Source organism: Schistocerca piceifrons, chromosome 4 (assembly GCF_021461385.2).
Source record: "Schistocerca piceifrons isolate TAMUIC-IGC-003096 chromosome 4, iqSchPice1.1, whole genome shotgun sequence".
NCBI lineage: Eukaryota > Metazoa > Arthropoda > Insecta > Orthoptera > Acrididae > Schistocerca > Schistocerca piceifrons.
The window spans coordinates 800,135,456-800,155,076 of record NC_060141.1 but is presented as its reverse complement, the minus strand read 5'-3'; the positions used below and the strand labels follow the sequence as shown (position 1 = coordinate 800,155,076).

The 19,621-nt window shown below is 45.3% G+C and overlaps 1 protein-coding gene across 1 annotated transcript in view; it reads right to left on the bottom strand.

Moving 5' to 3' along the window:
• Positions 1-19,621, bottom strand: part of LOC124796183 (discoidin domain-containing receptor 2-like) — a 136,072-nt gene that overhangs the window by 54,881 nt on the left and 61,570 nt on the right. The window contains exons 5-7 of the mRNA XM_047260273.1: positions 17,520-17,699; positions 2,056-2,189; positions 1,689-1,896 (exon numbers count right to left, since the gene is read on the bottom strand). Coding sequence (XP_047116229.1) covers positions 1,689-1,896; positions 2,056-2,189; positions 17,520-17,699 — 522 coding nt within the window. The remainder of the gene's footprint in view (positions 1-1,688; positions 1,897-2,055; positions 2,190-17,519; positions 17,700-19,621) is intronic.

Genomic DNA, 19,621 nt, shown 5'->3' with positions numbered 1-19,621 from the left:
CCTAAATAACTATTTTTTCTTTGAATTTTGTAAAATTCTGCAGCAAACAAGCTATGCACTTTTGATGTAATCGTTAGTTCAAGTTTACATGTAATTAACACAATGAAGCTTGTTACTTTGCTTGAAAATGTTTAAGGAGACACAGTAACTAGTTGTTACAAGCTCATTTAAGCGAGCGTAAAGCTGGTTTTTATTTGAAAGAACCTCATGTGCGGTAAGTACATCAGCCAAACTCTTACATCACCCCTTTATTTCGAAATTCATGGCACAGAAAACAAAAAATTAGCTCTGAAGCATGGGTTTATATTCCTTTGCAGTGTGTCCATATCACTAAACCAAGAAATAAACATTTGTACGACGATAGAATCTTCTGTTTCCGATGCGGTGTTTTAGACAGCACTCCCGAGTGACGTCAATACGTGATGGATTGGCCCCTTGCTAGAATTCCGGGTCTAATCCATCGTGCACATTGACGACATCTTCAAACCAGCCCTGCTCCAAACTGTCCCACTCTTCAATAATGATTCTGAGTAAGTCGCGCAGAATACATTGTCGTTGTCGACGTCCAAACGCAGATCGTTTCGGTCAATGCTACGGAAGTTCGTTTGGGTTTATGTCTGGCGAAGAGGTAGGCAACCTTTTTCTGGTGATCTGGCACTCTGAAGGAACATGTTTACGAGAACAGGTGAGTGATCTTCCATCAAGATGAAGTTGTCACCAACATGTGGGCGATTTGGTCCAAGTATTCATTGCAGAATTTCGTCCCTGTACCGTAGAGCAGCGAGAGTGTCCTCAACATACTCGAGAGGTGTACGGTGGCTCAATGTAACGTCACCACAGAACATTACAGCACCACTATCCTGTTGCACGTTTGAGAGCGGTGTTGGAGTCGTTCGATATCACCGAGTTGTCTCCACACACGTTGTCTGCGATGATCAGGGTACAAACAGACCCGAGTTTCGTCCTTAAACAATCCCCGACCTCAATCCTGGGACGTCCACTCTGCATTATTTCTTGTCAATCTGTAACGCTGTCCATGGTGTTTGGTGTACGACGTCATCGTCGCCATAGTCGATGGGAATACAAATTCGCAACATGAAATCGTCTCCCAACAAGTTGATGCGAAACGCGAAATCCTGAAACCTCCTCGAACGCCGAATTCAGTTCTGAAACACTCACATCACGGTTCCTTTGACTTAAAAATCATAGGTATCTGTCATCTTGTGCACCTGTCAACGTGCACGGCCTGTGCAGCGTAGGTCCTCAGCGCACCACATCATATCCGCACCACATAACCTTGACGCAGGGTCATACGTTGAACAACTTCCCTGTTTCACAAGGCTATTGCGCTTAACATGGTGATGCGAACCTGATCATTGGTCGCCACTGTCCTCCCTGGCGTGATAGACGTTCACTTCGCTGTGCCACAGACGCCTCTAATGCGTCTCTGCTGGTGCTTCATTTCAAGTGAAATGCTGCGCTTCGCTGAAGTGTGGTGGTCAACGCGTAGGTAGTGCTGATGGTAATTTCCAAACAATGCCAGGCACGACCTTCCGATCGACATGGGGACTGTCACAGTAGCAACACACCTGCACGACATATCGGGATGAGGTAAAACTTTCGTTGATGTGTGCATGGGAGCGTTTGGAGTAGATATTTACAATGGCGCATGTGTAAGAGTTACTCACCAGAGTCAAAAGAAACTTCGCTGATCATGATCCACCTGTTGGCGAAGTGCAGCCGGAGTTTCACGAAGCGGCCCACGCGATGATGCAGCTTGATGGTGATGTTGCGCGAGTTCTCGAAGATGCGGTCCTCCATGTACGTGAAGGTGATGGGCTCGCCTTCGTAGATCTTGCCGCCCACGCTGAACAGCACGTTCGCCTCCGAGAACACCTGCACTGGAACCCAGGACGACTTGACTGTCATCTCTGAGTCGACAAAGCGCGTCGCCTGGCGCTCGGGCGACGCAAAGTGTCGCAAGAATTCAGAGACAGGAAACGACTTAAAGCGGGTAACGCAATGTAGGTAGTTCAGGTATGTTCACGCACTCACCTGCACGTCCCTCGTGAACTGGTTGTTGCAAAATATGTGCACGGCGTTGAACTCACGAACCTTGTCGAACTCGAACTTAATCTCGACGGGCTGCCCTCCGCGGGTGTCGTTCCTCCAGCCGACCCATCCTTGGCCTGCAAAACATAGTAACAACAGATGACGCAAGAGAACTGCAAATCACTATCATAGAGGTGTGCTTCCACGATGAGTACAAGATCAGGTATTTGACATTCATTATAAGTAGCTGAGCGGTACAAGGAAACAGCGCTATCCCGTCAACCGGCGACTCCAGTTCTAACTACTTTTCGAGGAAAATCAAGAGCCAGTGAATAAAATATCTGCCATTCTGACATTCTAGCATTTGAAGTAAACGATTAACACAGAAATAGGTTAACAACTACGTGTTAAAGTCAACACTACGCTACCCAAAAAAATGCAACACCCTCAAAGACACGTCATTTTACCGACAAGTGAGTTGACAGGTAGATCATCACTGAAGGAGAAGGTGATAAATTTAGAACAATTGAACACACATGTCACAGTAAAGGGAGTACAGACAGTCGCATAAGTACACAGTGCACTTCTGGCGACAACGTAGGCGTGTATGCAGACAGTCATAAAGTTACCGAATGGCATCCTACGGCAGACTACACAAAGTATGCTGCACCTTTCGTTGCGTTTACATAATGGTTTATGCACGTGTTAGAGAATAAATTCCCGCTTCTTCATGACCCATACGTGTTCAATTGGAAAGATATCTGACGATCTTTCTGGACGGGGAAGTTGTTGTACATCACGAAGAGTCGTTTCCTTTCTTGCATCGTGCTAGAAAAGTACATCACCTTCCTGTGAAAGAAATGGCATTAGCAGACGGATGACGGCCTTATCACTTTAACCTACAGAAAACCAAAATGAGACATCGAGTTGTAACAGATGGCAACCACGAACCATGAAGCCTGGAATAGAACCTGTGTGTCGTAGACAAATGCACGCTGGGATGGGCAGGTCACCAGGTCTATGTCATGCCAGTAGGTCCTACACTAGCAAGCAGACAGAACCTATCCTCATCATTGAAGACAACAGAGCGATATTGAATTCTCCAGTCAACTCTTCGACGACACCAGACAAGCCATGTTTGGTGGCGTCGTGTCGTCAATGATAATCTGGCCAGAGGCACATGTGACCTCAGTCCTGCCACAAGCAGACCATTCCCAATGAACCCTAATGGTACAGCAGGTGCAGCATGTGCCCTGTCAGTCGGCCACTGCTGCTCGAAACATTCTTGGACTTCATCGTGCGTGTATACTACGCGGACGTCCAGAACCTGGTCTACAGGTGTGGGAATGTTCCACTGACCACTGCTGGAAGCAGCCACACACCTCCGATACATTCTAACCATCATGTCCATTAATCCATCGATATGACCATCCGGCTTCTACCGGGTTCGTTGAAATGATCGAAGCTGTTCAACAGACAGGAGTACTTACTCGTCGATGAGACTTAGCTGTACTCTAGAGTGAATATTGGAGGCACTGTTCAGCACTAAACTCAGCACAGTTAATGGCTACAGAGTCAAAACAGGAGGGGGACAGATAGGCCTACAGAGCACCATTTGATCGCATATGACCATGTCAGATGAATCTCTTATCACCAGCTCCACTCAGTCGCACATATTGTACCCTGGTGCCATTGAACACATTCCTTTGAGGATGTTGTATTTCTTTTTTCCCGGTAGGTATTTAGATCGCGCAGATTATGATATAGTTAAAAAACCTCTAAGATATCTTGAACAAGCAGAATAATCTAACAAATGATAACCTAACTCGTTCTCTTTTAAACTGTTACCTTAAAGAAGAAGATAACCTCAATGGAGCCATTTAAGACATGTACTTTTTTGCGTATGTGTATGTGTATGGCTTAAATTTCGTTCGAATCACCCTCTATAAATGTCCTAAAACGATCTGACAATCTTGTTGTTTGTAAGTGAAATTATTACGAAGATAGGGCTTACAAATCTGATGCTGTATAAGATTTTTTGTTTGACCACACCTGTTATATAATGTTTATTCACGCTGAACTATACCATGCTCTTGAAACAAACATTCATTATTTTAGTTTACATGATATCTGGAGGAGGATCCATTGGAGATATCAAAATCGTAAAAGAAATCTTTTAGTAAGTACATCATAGAAGATGAACTAAGCTTAAGTGAGAAAACCACGCAGGAAAAAGTATGCAGGTGGGAGACTGGGGAAAGATAACGGAATCAAAATCAATAAGAGAAAGAACCATTGGTGTCTATTTCGGAATATAAAATGTTCGTACTAGGAAAAAAGCGTTCCTGAATAGAATTTCAAGAGCTACAACTTCAGGGTTTTAGGTCAAATATACGCACCCAAATGTTTAAGTACCTTTAAATAAAACATTTCGACATGGTTATTATCAGTTGTGCGGCATCCAACAGCGGCCTATCCGTTAGATCTCATTCTAGTTGCACAACCTGCCGATCTAAAATTTTGTATCAATATATCTTGCGCTCATAAACTGGTTGAAAAAGAGTGGTCACTTACGAATGAGAGAAATATTGAGTACTGAGACAGAATAGTTTCACATTACGCCCTGCTGTTCAAAACAATGCCAATTTTTGGAAAAAAATATTTTTTTTAACAGAACGTTTCTGCCCTCTGATAAGCAGAGATCCAAGAACACAGTCTAGAACGGCATGAGAGGAAGGAATGGCTAGATGTATGAGGGTGAACGCACGTAGAGAAAGACGAATGTAGTGCGGACGGCTGCTATAAATACTATTGTTTATTAATTACGCTTTATTTAAATTGTGTATGATTATTATTCAAAAAGAGATTTTAATATGTTTCGTACTGGTTCCCCCAAGCTAGTTCTCGCGATAAATAAAATCATTAGTTGGCATGCCTAAAAAATAATTCAATACTCTTTGCTATAGAAGACGCAGAATGAGCGGGAAGAGTGTTCGCAACGTCTACCTGAATATTTTATTGTCTACCACCTACACAGGAATGAGAGAAATAATAGGTCGCACGGCAAGAAGTAGGAGCTAATTTTTTCCATGTGCTGTTCGCGAGTGTAACTGTCTTAGAAATATTTTGAGAGTGGCTTCATGAACTTCCTGCCAAACACTTAAGTGAAGGCGCGGCTCGTGATTTCCGTATTGGAGATGACTACCAAACTTACTACCGGAACTTTGGTGCCAGGTTCTTCTAAAAAATATTCAGAATGTAATTAATTTCAAATACTACACTAATAGATAACAGGAAAAGCTCACGTCAAGAAAAGCTCTATAGGCAGCGCGTTTAGCCGGTGGGATCATCACATATCCCGACACTTCATCGCAATAAACCGTGCTAAAAAGACTCGTGTTGGAGAGTTTTATCTTCATTGCACGCTTAATGGCTTTCGTGTTTTCAATTCCGTACACGAGAGGTGTAATTTTTATCGTGTGTATCCATTCCGCGGTGTTTATGAGTTTTCGTGACAAAATAGTGATGTTCCGTGACTTTACGGGGCATTTTCTGTGAATAGTTGACAGAAGCAAGCCGAGCAGCCTCTATGTTGATGTAAATGTTTGTGAAGCCAACATATCACATCTGCTGTTTTCCGTATTTATACGACAGTGTTAAGAAAATATGCAGTTTAAATGAAACCTTACATTAACGAGCTCTCCAAAAGTGTCACTTTCAGCTTGGGTTTTTGTACTAAAATGTTGGGAAACAGGATTTTTGTAGCTAAAAATGTGACGAGTGGTCGCCTGAAAGTATATAAATGCCCCTGCTTGGCTTTGAACTGTTTATGTTTTTACTGATTTTTATGTTGGGTCTGCGTGCACGATGTTCCTGCACTGTTATCCTAAACCCATGACCCAAACATTTACTTAATAAAATGCATACTGAAATCATATTGTGCTGTTTTCAGACTCAAAGTATGCTACAGTTTTTGCCGATAAAATAAAACCCACAAAAATTCAAGCATAATACATTCACAAAAAGAAACACGGTAATAATGCACTTTATCGAGCAGTCGCGGTTAGCAAAAAAGAAGGTTATAAATAATTGAAGGTAATTTGACAGGTTTCGCGAGCATATTCTTCGAATCATTCATGAAACTCTCCGTCGATTGTGCACATACGTCACTGTATTCTAGTGCGCTCTAGCGAGACGTCTACAGCTTAGAACACCATTCCTTCAGAACGTAGAACTGACAGCGCCAGAAACAAAAAACTGTATTCTACCCCTGTAGAGCATAAACGTTAATCTTCAGTCAATGACGCACGACGCCCAGAGAAAAGTTTTCGGCCGCGAAGCAGCGGAATGTGAAAGTCACGTGGAGGTTGCTAAAAACCAGGCTGAAAGAAATGAACCTTCGAGAGGCCCATAAAATCTCCACTCCGCAGAAGACACCCCCCCCCCCCCCCCCTAGCTCTGCGGCGTGGAGATAGCCGTCATTTGAAGGCGCAGCCTAAAGAGTAGCTACTACCTGTTACAAAAACGTCAGTCGACATCAAATGTTCGAAAAACGTAAACAGTCGCTTGGTAAATTCATATGGGAAATGTTCGAGAAGTGTCCTGATAATTTAAATTCTGTAATCAAATTGTGAAAAATATGTTTTAACAGGTGCACCCTACGACAGAGAAAATGACGTACCATCGAAGGAATTATCTGAATAGGACGAAACCGGTAGACGTGATGTACATATGCAGACAAACTCATGATTAACGTTGGATTATTTATTCAAGAGAACACACTTCAGAAACTGAGCAACTCAATAACGTGTTGGTCCACCTCTGCCACTTACGCCGGCAGTAATTCGTATTCGGATTGACTGAGTTCTAGGGCATCCTCCAGAGGGATGTTGTTGTTGTTGTTGTGGTCTTCAGTCCTGAGACTGGTTTGATGCAGCTCTCCATGCTACTCTATCCTGTACAAGCTTCTTCATCTCCCAGTACCTACTGCAACCTACATCCTTCTGAATCTGCTTAGTGTATTCATCTCTTGGTCTCCCCCTACAATTTTTACCCTCCACGCTGCCCTCCAATACTAAATTGGTGATCCCTTGATGCCTCAGAACACGTCCTACCAACCGATCCCTTCTTCTGGTCACGTTGTGCCACAAACTTCTCTTCTCCCCAATCCTATTCAACACTTCCTCATTAGTTATGTGATCTACCCATCTAATCTTCAGCATTCTTCTGTAGCACCACATTTCGGAAGCTTCTATTCTCTTCTTGTCCAAACTATTTACCGTCCATGTTTCACTTCCATACATGGCTACACTCCATACAAATACTTTCAGAAATGACTTCCTGACACTTAAATCTATACTCGATGTTAACAAATTTCTCTTCTTCAGAAACTCTTTCCTTGCCATTGCCAGTCTACATTTTATATCCTCTCTACTTCGACCATCATCAGTTATTTTGCTCCCCAAATAGCAAAACTCCTTTACTACTTTAAGTGTCTCGTTTCCTAATCTAATACCCTCAACATCACCCGACTTAATTCGACTACATTCCATTATCCTCGTTTTGCTTTTGTTGATGTTCATCTTATATCCTTCCTTCAAGACACCATCCATTCCGTTCAACTGTTCTTCCAAGTCCTTTGCTGTCTCTGACAGAATTACAATGTCATCGGCGAACCTCAAAGTTTTTATTTCTTCTCCATGGATTTTAACACCTACTCCGAATTTTTCTTTTGTTTCCTTTACTGCTTGCTCAATATACAGATTGAATAACATCGTAGAGTGGCTACAACCCTGTCTCACTACCTTCCCAACCACTGCTTCCCTTTCATGTCCCTCAACTGTTATAACTGCCATCTGGTTTCTGTACAAATTGTAAATAGCCTTTCGCTCCCTGTATTTTACCAAAAAAAAAAATAATGGCTCTGAGCACTAGGGGACTCACCATCTTAGGTCATAAGTCCCCTAGACCTTAGAACTACTTAAACCTAACTAACCTAAGGACATCACACACACCCATGCCCGAGGCAGGATTCGAACCTGCGACCGTAGCAGTCCCGCGGTTCCGAACTGCAGCGCCAGAACCGCTAGACCACCGCGGCCGGCTGAATTTTATTCCTGCCACCTTTTGAATTTGAAAGAGAGTATTCCAGTCAACATTGTCAAAAGCTTTTTCTAAGTCTACAAATGCTAGAAACGTAGGTTTGCCTTTCCTTAATCTTTCTTCTAAGATAAGTCGTAAGGTCAGTATTGCCTCACAAGTTCCAGTATTTCTACGGAATCCAAACTGATCTTCCCCGAGGTCGGCTTCTACTAGTTTTTCCATTCGTCTGTAAAGAATTCGTGTTAGTTTTTTGCAGCTGTGGCTTATTAAACTGATTGTTCGGTAATTTTCACATCTGTCAACATCTGCTTTCTTTGGGATTGGAATTATTATATTCTTCTTGAAGTCTGAGGGTATTTCGCCTGTTTCATACATCTTGCTCACCAGATGGTAGAGTTTTTCAGGACTGGCTCTCCCAAGGCCGTCAGTAGTTCCAATGGAATGTTGTCTACTCCAGGGGCCTTGTTTCGACTCAGCTCTTTCAGTGCTCTGTCAAACTCTTCACGCAGTATCTTATCTCCCATTTAATCTTCATCTACATCCTCTTCCATTTCCATAATATTGTCCTCAAGTACATCGCCCTTGTATAGACCGTCTATATACTCCTTCCACCTTTCTGCTTTCCCCTCTTTGCTTAGAACTGGGTTTCCATCTGAGCTCTTGATATTCATGCAAGTGGCTCTCTTTTCTCCAAAGGTCTCTTTAATTTTCCTGTAGGCAGTATCTATCTTACCCCTATTGAGATAAGCCTCTACATCCTTACATTTGTCCTCTAGCCATCCCTGCTTAGCCATTTTGCACTTCCAGTCGATCTCATTTTTGAGACGTTTGTATTCCTTTTTGCCTGCTTCATTTACTGCATTTTTATATTTTCTCCTTTCATCAATTAAATTCAATATCTCTTCTGTTACCCAAGGATTTCTACAAGCCCTAGTCTTTTTACCTACTTGATTCTCTGCTGCCTTCACTACTTCATCCCTCAAAGCTACCCATTCTTCTACTACGGCATTTCTTTCCCCCATTCCTGTCAATTGTTCCCTTATGCTCTCCCTGAAACTCTGTACATCCTCTGGTTCTTTCAGTTTATCCAGGTCCCACCTCCTTAAATTCCCACCTTTTTGCAGTTTCTTCAGTTTTAATCTACGGGTCATAACCAATAGATTGTGGTCAGAGTCCACATCTGCCCCTGGAAATGTCTTACAATTTAAAACCTGGTTCCTATATCTCTGTCTTACAATTATATAATCTATCTGATACCTTTTAGTATCTCCAGGATTCTTCCATGTATACAACCTTCTATCATGATTCTTAAACCAAGTGTTAGCCATGATTAAGTTGTGCTCTGTGCAAAATTCTACCATTTCTTAGCCCCAATCCATATTCACCTACTACGTTTCCTTCTCTCCCTTTTCCTACACTAGAATTCCAGTCACCCATGACTATTAAAGTTTCGTCTCCCTTCACTATCTGAATAATTTCTTTTATTTCATCATACATTTCTTCAATTTCTTCGCCATCTGCAGAGCTAGTTGGCATATAAACTTGTACTACTGTAGTAGGTGTGGGCTTCGTATCTATCTTGGCCACAATAATGCGTTCACTATGCTGTTTGTAGTAGCTTACCCGCATTCCTATTTTCCTATTCATTATTAAACCTACTCCTGCATTACCCCTATTTGACTTTGTGTTTATAACCCTGTAGTCACCTGACCAGAAGTCTTGTTCCTCCTGCCACCGAACTTCACTAATTCCCACTATATCTAACTTTAACCTATCCATTTCCCTTTTTAAATTTTCTAACCTACCTGCCCGATTAAGGGATCTGACATTCCACGCTCCGATCCGTAGAACGCCAGTTTTCTTTCTCCTGCTAACGACATCCTCTTGAGTGTTCCCCGCCCGGAGATCTGAATGGGGGACTATTTTACCTCCGGAATATTTTACCCAAGACGACGCCATCATCATTTAATCATCCAGTAAAGCTGCATGCCCTCGGGAAAAATTACGGCCGTAGTTTCCCCTTGCTTTCAGCCATTCGCAGTACCAGCACAGCAAGGCCGTTTTGGTTATTGTTACAAGGCCAGATCAGTCAATCATCCAGACTGTTGCCCTTGCAACTACTGAAAAGGCTGCTGCCCCTCTTCAGGAACCACACGTTTGTCTGGCCTCTCAACAGATACCCCTCCGTTGTGGTTGCACCTACGGTACAGCCATCTGTATCGCTGAGGCACGCAAGCCTCCCCACCAACGGCAAGGTTCATGGCTCATAGGGGGGGTGGGGGGGGGGGGTCCAGAGGGATGTCGTGCCAAATTTTTTGTAAGGTTGAGCTGTAAGGATGCCGTGGATGACAAGAAGAAGGGCTCTGCTTTGTAAAGAAATGGCAACGCAGAACATCACTGGTAGATGTCGGGCAGTATGGCGGGCGTCAGTCGTTTTGGTATTCATTGCTGGTATTCATTGGTGGTCATCGGGGTTCAGTTAGAAGCGGGATTCACCACTGAAAACAATTCAACTCCATTCAATGAGATAGCAGGCCGACGACGTCAATGGAGACGCCCTGATCAGCGTGGAATATTAACCTGACTGTAGCCCGCCATGTTCCTGACAGCAAGGAGTGATGGTTTGGGGTGCCATTTTTTTCATAGCAGGACCCCGTTGGCTGTCATCCGCATCACCATTACAGAACTGCGGTACGTCCAAGATATTTACAACCTTTCATAGCAAGCCATCCTGTGCATACATTTGGGTGAGATAAAGCCCGCCCGCACATGGTGAGAGTGTCTGTTGGCTGTCTTCGTGCTTGCCAAGCTCAGCCTTGGCCAGCAAGTCTTGATTTAAACCACATCGTCCATACGCTTGACATACGTGTTGGTGGTCGTCCTCTTCACCCACAGACTCTCCAAGGACTGTCATGGGCTCTCACTGAAGAGTCGAGAACATTTACAGCATTATTGGTAGGGCCCTCCAACCAGTTCGCGATTTCGACCATTTAATGCGCCAGTTGGACAAAAAAAAAAAAAAAAATTATTCAAATGGCTCTGAGCACTATGGGACTTAACTTCTAAGGTCATCAGTCCCATAGAACCTAACTAGCCTAAGGACATCACACACATCCATTCCCATGGCAGATTCGAAACTGCGACCGTAGAGGTCGCGCGGTTCCAGACAAGCTCCTAGAACCGCTCGGCCACCCCAGCCGGCCCAGTTGGACAGAATTTGGGACGACATCCATCAAGAGGATTTGCAACAACACTGTGAATCAATGCCGAGGCGAATAACTGCTTGCATAAGGACCAGATGTGATGCAACGCGTTATTGACTTGCTCAATTTGTGAAGATCTTTTTCTTGAATTAATCATCCATTGTTTTCTTCAACTGTAATCATTTATTAGCTTGTTGGTGCATGTACGCCAGTTCTACCGATTTCCGTCCCATTCAGGTAATAATCCTTCTTGGTACGTCGTTTTTACGTATGTTTTCTTCTTAGAGTGTATTTTGGGGCCCTCTCAGGGCCTTTAACTACGAGCCGTGCTTGCTTAAGTGTGAACTGCGGCCTAATCATATAAATTTACATCCACGAGATTAGTCTGCTGTTCACAGTTAAGTGCCTGGAAGAGTGTTCAATGAACAACCTTCAAGTTCTCTCTCTACCGTTCCACTCTCGAACGGTGCGCGGGATAAACGAGCAAAAAAATAGTTCAAATGGCTCTGAGCACTATGGGAATTAACTCCTGTGGTTATCAATCCCCTAGAACTTAGTAAACCTAACTAACCTAGGGACATCACACACATCTATGCCCGAGGCAAAATTCAAACCTGCGACCGTAGCAGTTGCGCGGTTCCAGACTTTAGCGCCTAGAACAGCTCGGCCACTCCAGCCGGCTTAAACCTAAGTAACCTAAGGAAATCACACACATCCATACCCGAGGCAGGACTCGAACCTGCGACCGTAGCGGTCGCACGGTTCCGGACTGTAGCGCCTAGAACTGCTCGGCCACCCCGGCTGGCAAAAACGAGCACTTAAATTTTCCTGTGTGAGCTCTGATTTCTCTTATTTTACCGTCATGATTACTTCTTCCTATGTTGGTGGGTGCCAACAGAATGTTTTCGAAATTTGAGGAGAAAAGTGGTGATTGAAATTTCATGAGAAGATCCCGTCGCAACGAAAAGCGCCTTTGTTTTAAATATTGCCACTGCAATTCACGTATCATGTCTGTGACACTACTATCTCCCCTATTTCGCGATAATACAAAACGAGCCGCCCTTCTTTGAACTTTTTCAATATCATCCGTCGGTCCCACCTGATGTGGATGCCACACCGCCCAGCAGTACTCCAGATTAGGGCGGACGAGTGTAGTGCAAGCAGTCTCTTCAGTAGGTCTGTTGTACCTTCTAAGTGTTCTGCCAATGAGTGGCAGTCTATGGTTTGTTCTAACCACAGCATTATCAACGTGATAATTCCAGTTTAGGTTATTTGTTATTGTAATCCCTAAGTAGTCAGCCAAAGATACAGCTTTCAGATTTGTGTGACTTGTCGCGTAATCGAAATTTAGCGGATTTCTTTTAGTACTCATATGAATAACTTCACACTTTTCTCTATTCAGGGTCAATTGCCACTCCTCGCACCACACAGATATCCTACCTACATCATTTTGCAATTGACTTTGGTCATCTGATGACTTTACAAGACGGTAAATGACAGTGTCATCTGCAACTAGTCTAAGAGGGCTATTCAGGTTGTATCCTATGTCGTTAATATACACTCCTGGAAATGGAAAAAAAGAACACATTGACACCGGTGTGTCAGACCCACCATACTTGCTCCGGACACTGCGAGAGGGCTGTACAAGCAATGATTACACGCACGGCACAGCGGACACACCAGGAACCGCGGTGTTGGCCGTCGAATGGCGCTAGCTGCGCAGCATTTGTGCACCGCCGCCATCAGTGTCAGCCAGTTTTCCGTGGCATACGGGGCTCCATCGCAGTCTTTAACACTGGTAGCATGCCGCGACAGCGTGGACGTGAACCGTATGTGCAGTTGACGGACTTTGAGCGAGGGCGTACAGTGGGCATGCGGGAGGCCGGGTGGACGTACCGCCGAATTGCTCAACACGTGGGGCGTGAGGTCTCCACAGTACATCGATGTTGTCGCCAGTGGTCGGCGGAAGGTGCACGTGCCCGTCGACCTGGGACCGGACCGCAGCGACGAACGGATGCACGCCAAGACCGTAGGATCCTACGCAGTGCCGTAGGGAACCGCACCGCCACTTCCCAGCAAATTAGGGACACTGTTGCTCCTGGGGTATCGGCGAGGACCATTCGCAACCGTCTCCATGAAGCTGGGCTATGGTCCCGCACACCGTTAGGCCGTCTTCCGCTCACGCCCCAACATTGTGCAGCCCGCCTCCAGTGGTGTCGCGACAGGCGTGAATGGAGAGACGAATGGAGACGTGTCGTCTTCAGCGATGAGAGTCGCTTCTGCCTTGGTGCCAATGATGGTCGTACGCGTGTTTGGCGCCGTGCAGGTGAGCGCCACAATCAGGACTGCATACGACCGAGGCACACAGGGCCAACACCCGGCATCATGGTATGGGGAGCGATCTCCTGCATTGGCCGTACACCACTGGTGATCGTCGAGGGGACACTGAATAGTGCACAGTACATCCAAACCGTCTTCGAACCCATCGTTCTACCATTCCTACACCGGCAAGGGAACTTGCTGTTCCAACAGGACAATGCACGTCCGCATGTATCCCGTGCCACCCAACGTGCTCTAGAAGGTGTAAGTCAACTACCCTGGCCAGCAAGATCTCCGGATCTGTCCCCCATTGAGCATGTTTGGGACTGGATGAAGCGTCGTCTCACGCGGTCTGCACGTCCAGCACGAACGCTGGTCCAACTGAGGCGCCAGGTGGAAATGGCATGGCAAGCCGTTCCACAGTACATCCAGCATCTCTACGATCGTCTCCATGGGAGAATAGCAGCCTGCATTGATGCGAAAGGTGGATATACACTGCACTAGTGCCGACATTGTGCATGCTCTGTTGCCTGTGTCTATGTGCCTGTGGTTCTGTCAGTCTGATCATGTGATGTATCTGACCCCAGGAATGTGCCAATAAAGTTTCCCCTTCCTGGGACAATGAATTCACGGTGTTCTTATTTCAATTTCCAGGAGTGTAGATCGGGAACAATAGAGGGCATATAACACTTCCTTGGGGAACGTCGGATATTACTTCTGTTTTATTCGATGACTTCCCGTCTATTACTACGAACTGTGAACTTTATGACAGGATATCATGAATCCAGTCGCACAACTGAGGCGATATTCCGTAGGCACACACTTTGGTTAGAAGAAGCTTATGAGGAACAGTGTCGAAAGCCTTTTGAAAATCTAAAAATATGGTGTCAATTTGACATTCCCTGTCGATAGCACTCATTACTTCATGAGTATAAAGAGCTAGTTGTGTTCTGCAAGAACGATATTTTCTGAACCCGTGCTGACTATGTGTCAGTAAATCGTTTTCTTCGAGGTATTTCATAAGTTTCGGATACTGCATATGTTCGAAAACCCTACCACAAATTGACGTTAGTGATATGGGCCTGTAATTCACCGGATTACTCCTATTTCCCGTTTTGGGAATTAGTGTGACTTGAGCAGCTTTCCAGTCTTTAGGTATGGAACTTTCTGTGAGCGAGCTGTTGTATGTAACTGCTAAATCTGGAGGCCTTCCCTTTATTAAGTGATTTAAACTGCTTTGCTACACCGAGTATATCTACTTCTATGTTTCTCAACTTCGCAGTTGTTCTTGATCGGAATTCAGGAATATTTACTTCGATTTATTTTATGAAGGAGTTTCGGAAAACCGTGTTTAATAACTCAGCTTTGGCGGCACCGTCAACAGTGACTTCACCGTTGTTATCGCGCAGTGAAGGTATTGATTGCGTGCTGCCACTGGTGCGCTTTATATATGAACAGAATCTCTTTGAGATTTTTGTCAGATTCCGAGACAGTTTCGTTGTGGAAATTATTAAAAGCATCTCGCATTGAAGCACGCGCTATACTTCGAACTTCTGCAAAACTTTGCCCATCTTCGTGTTTTTGCGTTTTTTTTTAATTTGGCATGCTTTCCTCGTTGCTTCTGCAACAAAGATATGACCCGTTTCATGTACCGTAGGGGATCAGTACCATCACTTATTAATTTGTCTGTTATGTATCTCTCAATTGCCGTCGATACTAACTCTTTGAAATCATTCCACATTTCTTCTACGCTTACATGATCAGATCGGAAAGAGTCGAGAATGTCTGTTGAAAAGGTGTTAAGAGCATTTTTATCAGCTTTTTTAAACAGCTGTACTTTGCGTTTCTTTTTGATGGTTGTGGGTGTTACGGTATTCGGCCTAGCAGCAACTGCCTTGTGGTCGCTAATCCCTGTGTTCGTCATGATACTCCCTATTTGTCCAGGATTATTTGTTGCTAAGAGGCCAAGTATGCTTTTGCAACCATTTACGCTTCGAATAGGCTCATGAAATAATTGTTCAAAATAATTTTCTGAGAAAGCATTCAGTACAATTTCGGATGAGATTTTACGCCTGCCGCCGACTTTAAACTTATAATTTTGCGAGCATATCGAGGGTTGACTGAAGTTGCCAGCAACTATAATTGTATGAGTGGGGTAACTATTTGAAATGAGACTCAGGTTTTCTTTGAACTGTTCAGCAACTATATCTTCTGAGTTGGGGGGGTCGGTAAAACGATCCAATTAACAGTTTAGTCCGATTGTCGTGTTACACTACCGGCCATTAAAATTGCTACACCACGAAGATGACGTGCTACAGACGCTAAATTTTATCGACAGGAAGAAGATGCTGTGATATGCAAATGATTAGCTTTTCAGAGCATTCACACAAGGTTGGGGCCGGTGGCGACACCTGCAACGTGCTCACATGAGGAAAGTTTCCAACAGATTTCTCATACACCAACAGCAGTTGACCGGCGTTGCCTGATGAAACGTTGTTGTGTTGCCTCGTGTAAGGAGGAGAAATGCGTACCATCACGTTTCCGGCTTTGATAAAGGTCGGATTGTAGCCTACCGTGATTGAGGTTTATCGTATCGCGACATTGCTGCTCGCGTTGGTCGAGATCCAATGACTGTTAGCAGAATATGGAATCGGTGGGTTCAGGAGGGTAATACGGAACGCCATGCTGCATTCCAACGGCCACGTATCACTAGCAGTCCAGATGACAGGCATCTTATCCGCATGCCTGTAACGGATCGTGCAGCCACGTCTCGATCCCTGAGTCAACAGATGGGGACGTTTGCAGGACAACAACCATCTGCACGAACAGTTCGACGACGTTTGCAGCAGCATGGGCTATCAGCTCGGAGACCCTGGCTGCGGTTATCCTTGACGCTGCATCACAGACAGGAGCGCCTGCGATGGTGTACTCAACGACGAAACTCATTTTTTCGGATGAATCCAGGTTCTGTTTCCAGCATCACAATGGTCGCATCCGTCTTTGGCGACATCACGGCAAACGCACGTTGAAAGCTTGAGTTCGTCATCGCCATACTGGTGTATCATCCGGCGTGATGGTATGGGGTGCCATTGGTTACACGTCTGGGTCACCTCTTGTTCGCATTAACGGCACTTTGAACAGTGGACGTTACATTTCAGATGTATTACGACCCATGGCTCTATCCTTCTTTTAAGCAGGATAATGCACGACCGCATGTTGCTGGTCCTGTACGGGCCTTTCTGGATACAGAAAATGTTCGACTGCTGCCCTGGCCAGCACATTCTCCAGATCTCTCACCAATTGAAAACGTCTGGTCAATGGTGGCCGAGCAACTGGCTCGTCACAATACGCCAGTCACTACTCTTGATGAACTGTGGTATCGTGTTGAAGCTGCATGGGCAGCTGTACCTGTACAAACCATCCAATCTCTGTTTGACTCAATGCCCAGGCGTATCAAGGCCGTTACTACGGCCAGACGTGGTTGATCTGGGTTCTGATTTCTCAGGATATATGTACCCAAATTGCGTGAAAATGTAATAACATGTCAGTTCTAGTATAATATATTTGTCCAATGACTACCCATTTATAATCTGCATTTCTTGTTGTTGTAGCAATTTTAACGGCCAGTAGTGTATTTCGCAGGAACTATCTACTTCAGTTTCACTACATGGCAAACTACTTCTGACATCAATAAATACTCCACCGCCAACTGTATCCTTTCTGAACACTACTAGATCTCTGGCAGGGAAGTGAGGATACAACAAGAAATCGCGCCTTTGCTCTGCTGGTTGGAGAACGAGCGCATGTCTAGGGCGGCAGTGGCAGGTGGCGGGCGGCAGGTACCTCTGTCGGCGGCCGTGTAGTGTCCGGCCCGGAAGGTGTCCGGCGCGACGCGGCCGTCCGTCAGCTGGCCCAGCCCCCGGCGCAGCTCGCCGTCCCAGTGGCCGTCGTACGTCGCGTCGAAGAACTCCCAGCCGGCGCCGCGCTTGTCGCCCTGCGGCATCGAGTAGCTCACCACGCCGTCTGCAACAAGCAACCACTCCTACCTGTCACCAGTGTTTGCAACAAACACTTCGTGCAGTTATTACGAAACGGTAAACACCGCGTGCAGAATTCTCCAGTTGTCGTTCGGTCGCAAATAAGAGGTGTTACAGTAAATAGCTAACAGAAGGACTCCCTGCTGAGACACCACAGCCAGCTAGTTCCCTCTGTGCTAGTTCGAGGAATAGAGTCGCCCGCTGTCTCAAGCTCCTTTGAGCAGTAGCACCCTGTTACGTGCAAGGCAGAGGGGATTTAGAAGACTTACTGTCAAATAAGGCAGAAGGCATAAATAAGATTGCTTCGTATATTCTAAAATCATCGGTGGTAATGAAAACCAACCGACTGTTTAAGCTGTTTATCAGAATCTACGAATCTGAATTTCGGTGGATAACGTACACACAATGCTTAGCAAAGCAACGGTAGATAGATGCGTTAACTGTCCCACAATCAAATTAATATTTCAGGCATCTAAGTTAATAACAAGAGTAAACAGAACAGTGGAAAATCCATTTGCCAACCTGCCAACGTGCCATTTGTCAACCTGTTAGATGACGATCAGTTGGCCTTTAGGAGGAGAACGGCACAAGGGCGGCAGTTCTAACGTTGCTCTTGATAATGGAAGCTACACTTCAGTAGAAGCATGATACAGTCATAGGTTTTGTCGACCTGGAGACAGCGTTCGACATCGTAAATAGGTGAAAAATGTCACAAATCATCAGGATACTAGTTGGAAAGTACAGGGATAGATGGGCAATAGTCAGAAAGTACAAAAACCAAGAGGGAAACACAAGATGACAATGAACGAAGTGCTGCGATCAGAAAAGTTTTAAGGCAGGAATGCCCTCTTTCAACCGTACTGTTAAGTCTGTAAATCGAAGAAGCAATGACGGTTCAAAGAATAGGTTCAGGACTAGGGTTACAATTCAGTGTGAAAGGATATCAGTCATGAGATTTGCTGAGAACTTTAATGTCGTCAGCGAAAGTGAGGAAGCATTGCAGAACCCGTCGAATGGTAACAAAAGTCCGGTGAGAATAAACCGTGCACATGCAGTAAACCTAAAAGAAACTACTGTAATGGTGAATAGCAGACATGAACGTAGCGATAGCTTAACATAAAGACTGGTAACTACGAAGTAGACAAAGTAATTGAATTCTCGTATCTTGCAAGCATTTGACATAACGCCGTTGGTAGCACGGAGATCATAAAAAGCAGACTGTGACACGCAAAGATAACATTCTTGGCTGAAAGGAGTCTGCTAATATCATATACAGGAAGAAGTTTTCCGATAATATACACTCCTGGAAATGGAAAAAAGAACACATTGACACCGGTGTGTCAGACCCACCATACTTGCTCCGGACACTGCGAGAGGGCTGTACAAGCAATGATCACACGCACGGCACAGCGGACACACCAGGAACCGCGGTGTTGGCCGTCGAATGGCGCTAGCTGCGCAGCATTTGTGCACCGCCGCCGTCAGTGTCAGCCAGTTTGCCGTGGCATACGGAGCTCCATCGCAGTCTTTAACACTGGTAGCATGCCGCGACAGCGTGGACGTGAACCGTATGTGCAGTTGACGGACTTTGAGCGAGGGCGTATAGTGGGCATGCGGGAGGCCGGGTGGACGTACCGCCGAATTGCTCAACACGTGGGGCGTGAGGTCTCCACAGTACATCGATGTTGTCGCCAGTGCTCGGCGGAAGGTGCACGTGCCCGTCGACCTGGGACCGGACCGCAGCGACGCACGGATGCACGCCAAGACCGTAGGATCCTACGCAGTGCCGTAGGGGACCGCACTGCCACTTCCCAGCAAATTAGGGACAGTGTTGCTCCTGCGGTATCGGCGAGGACCATTCGCAACCGTCTCCATGAAGCTGGGCTACGGTCCCGCACACCGTTAGGC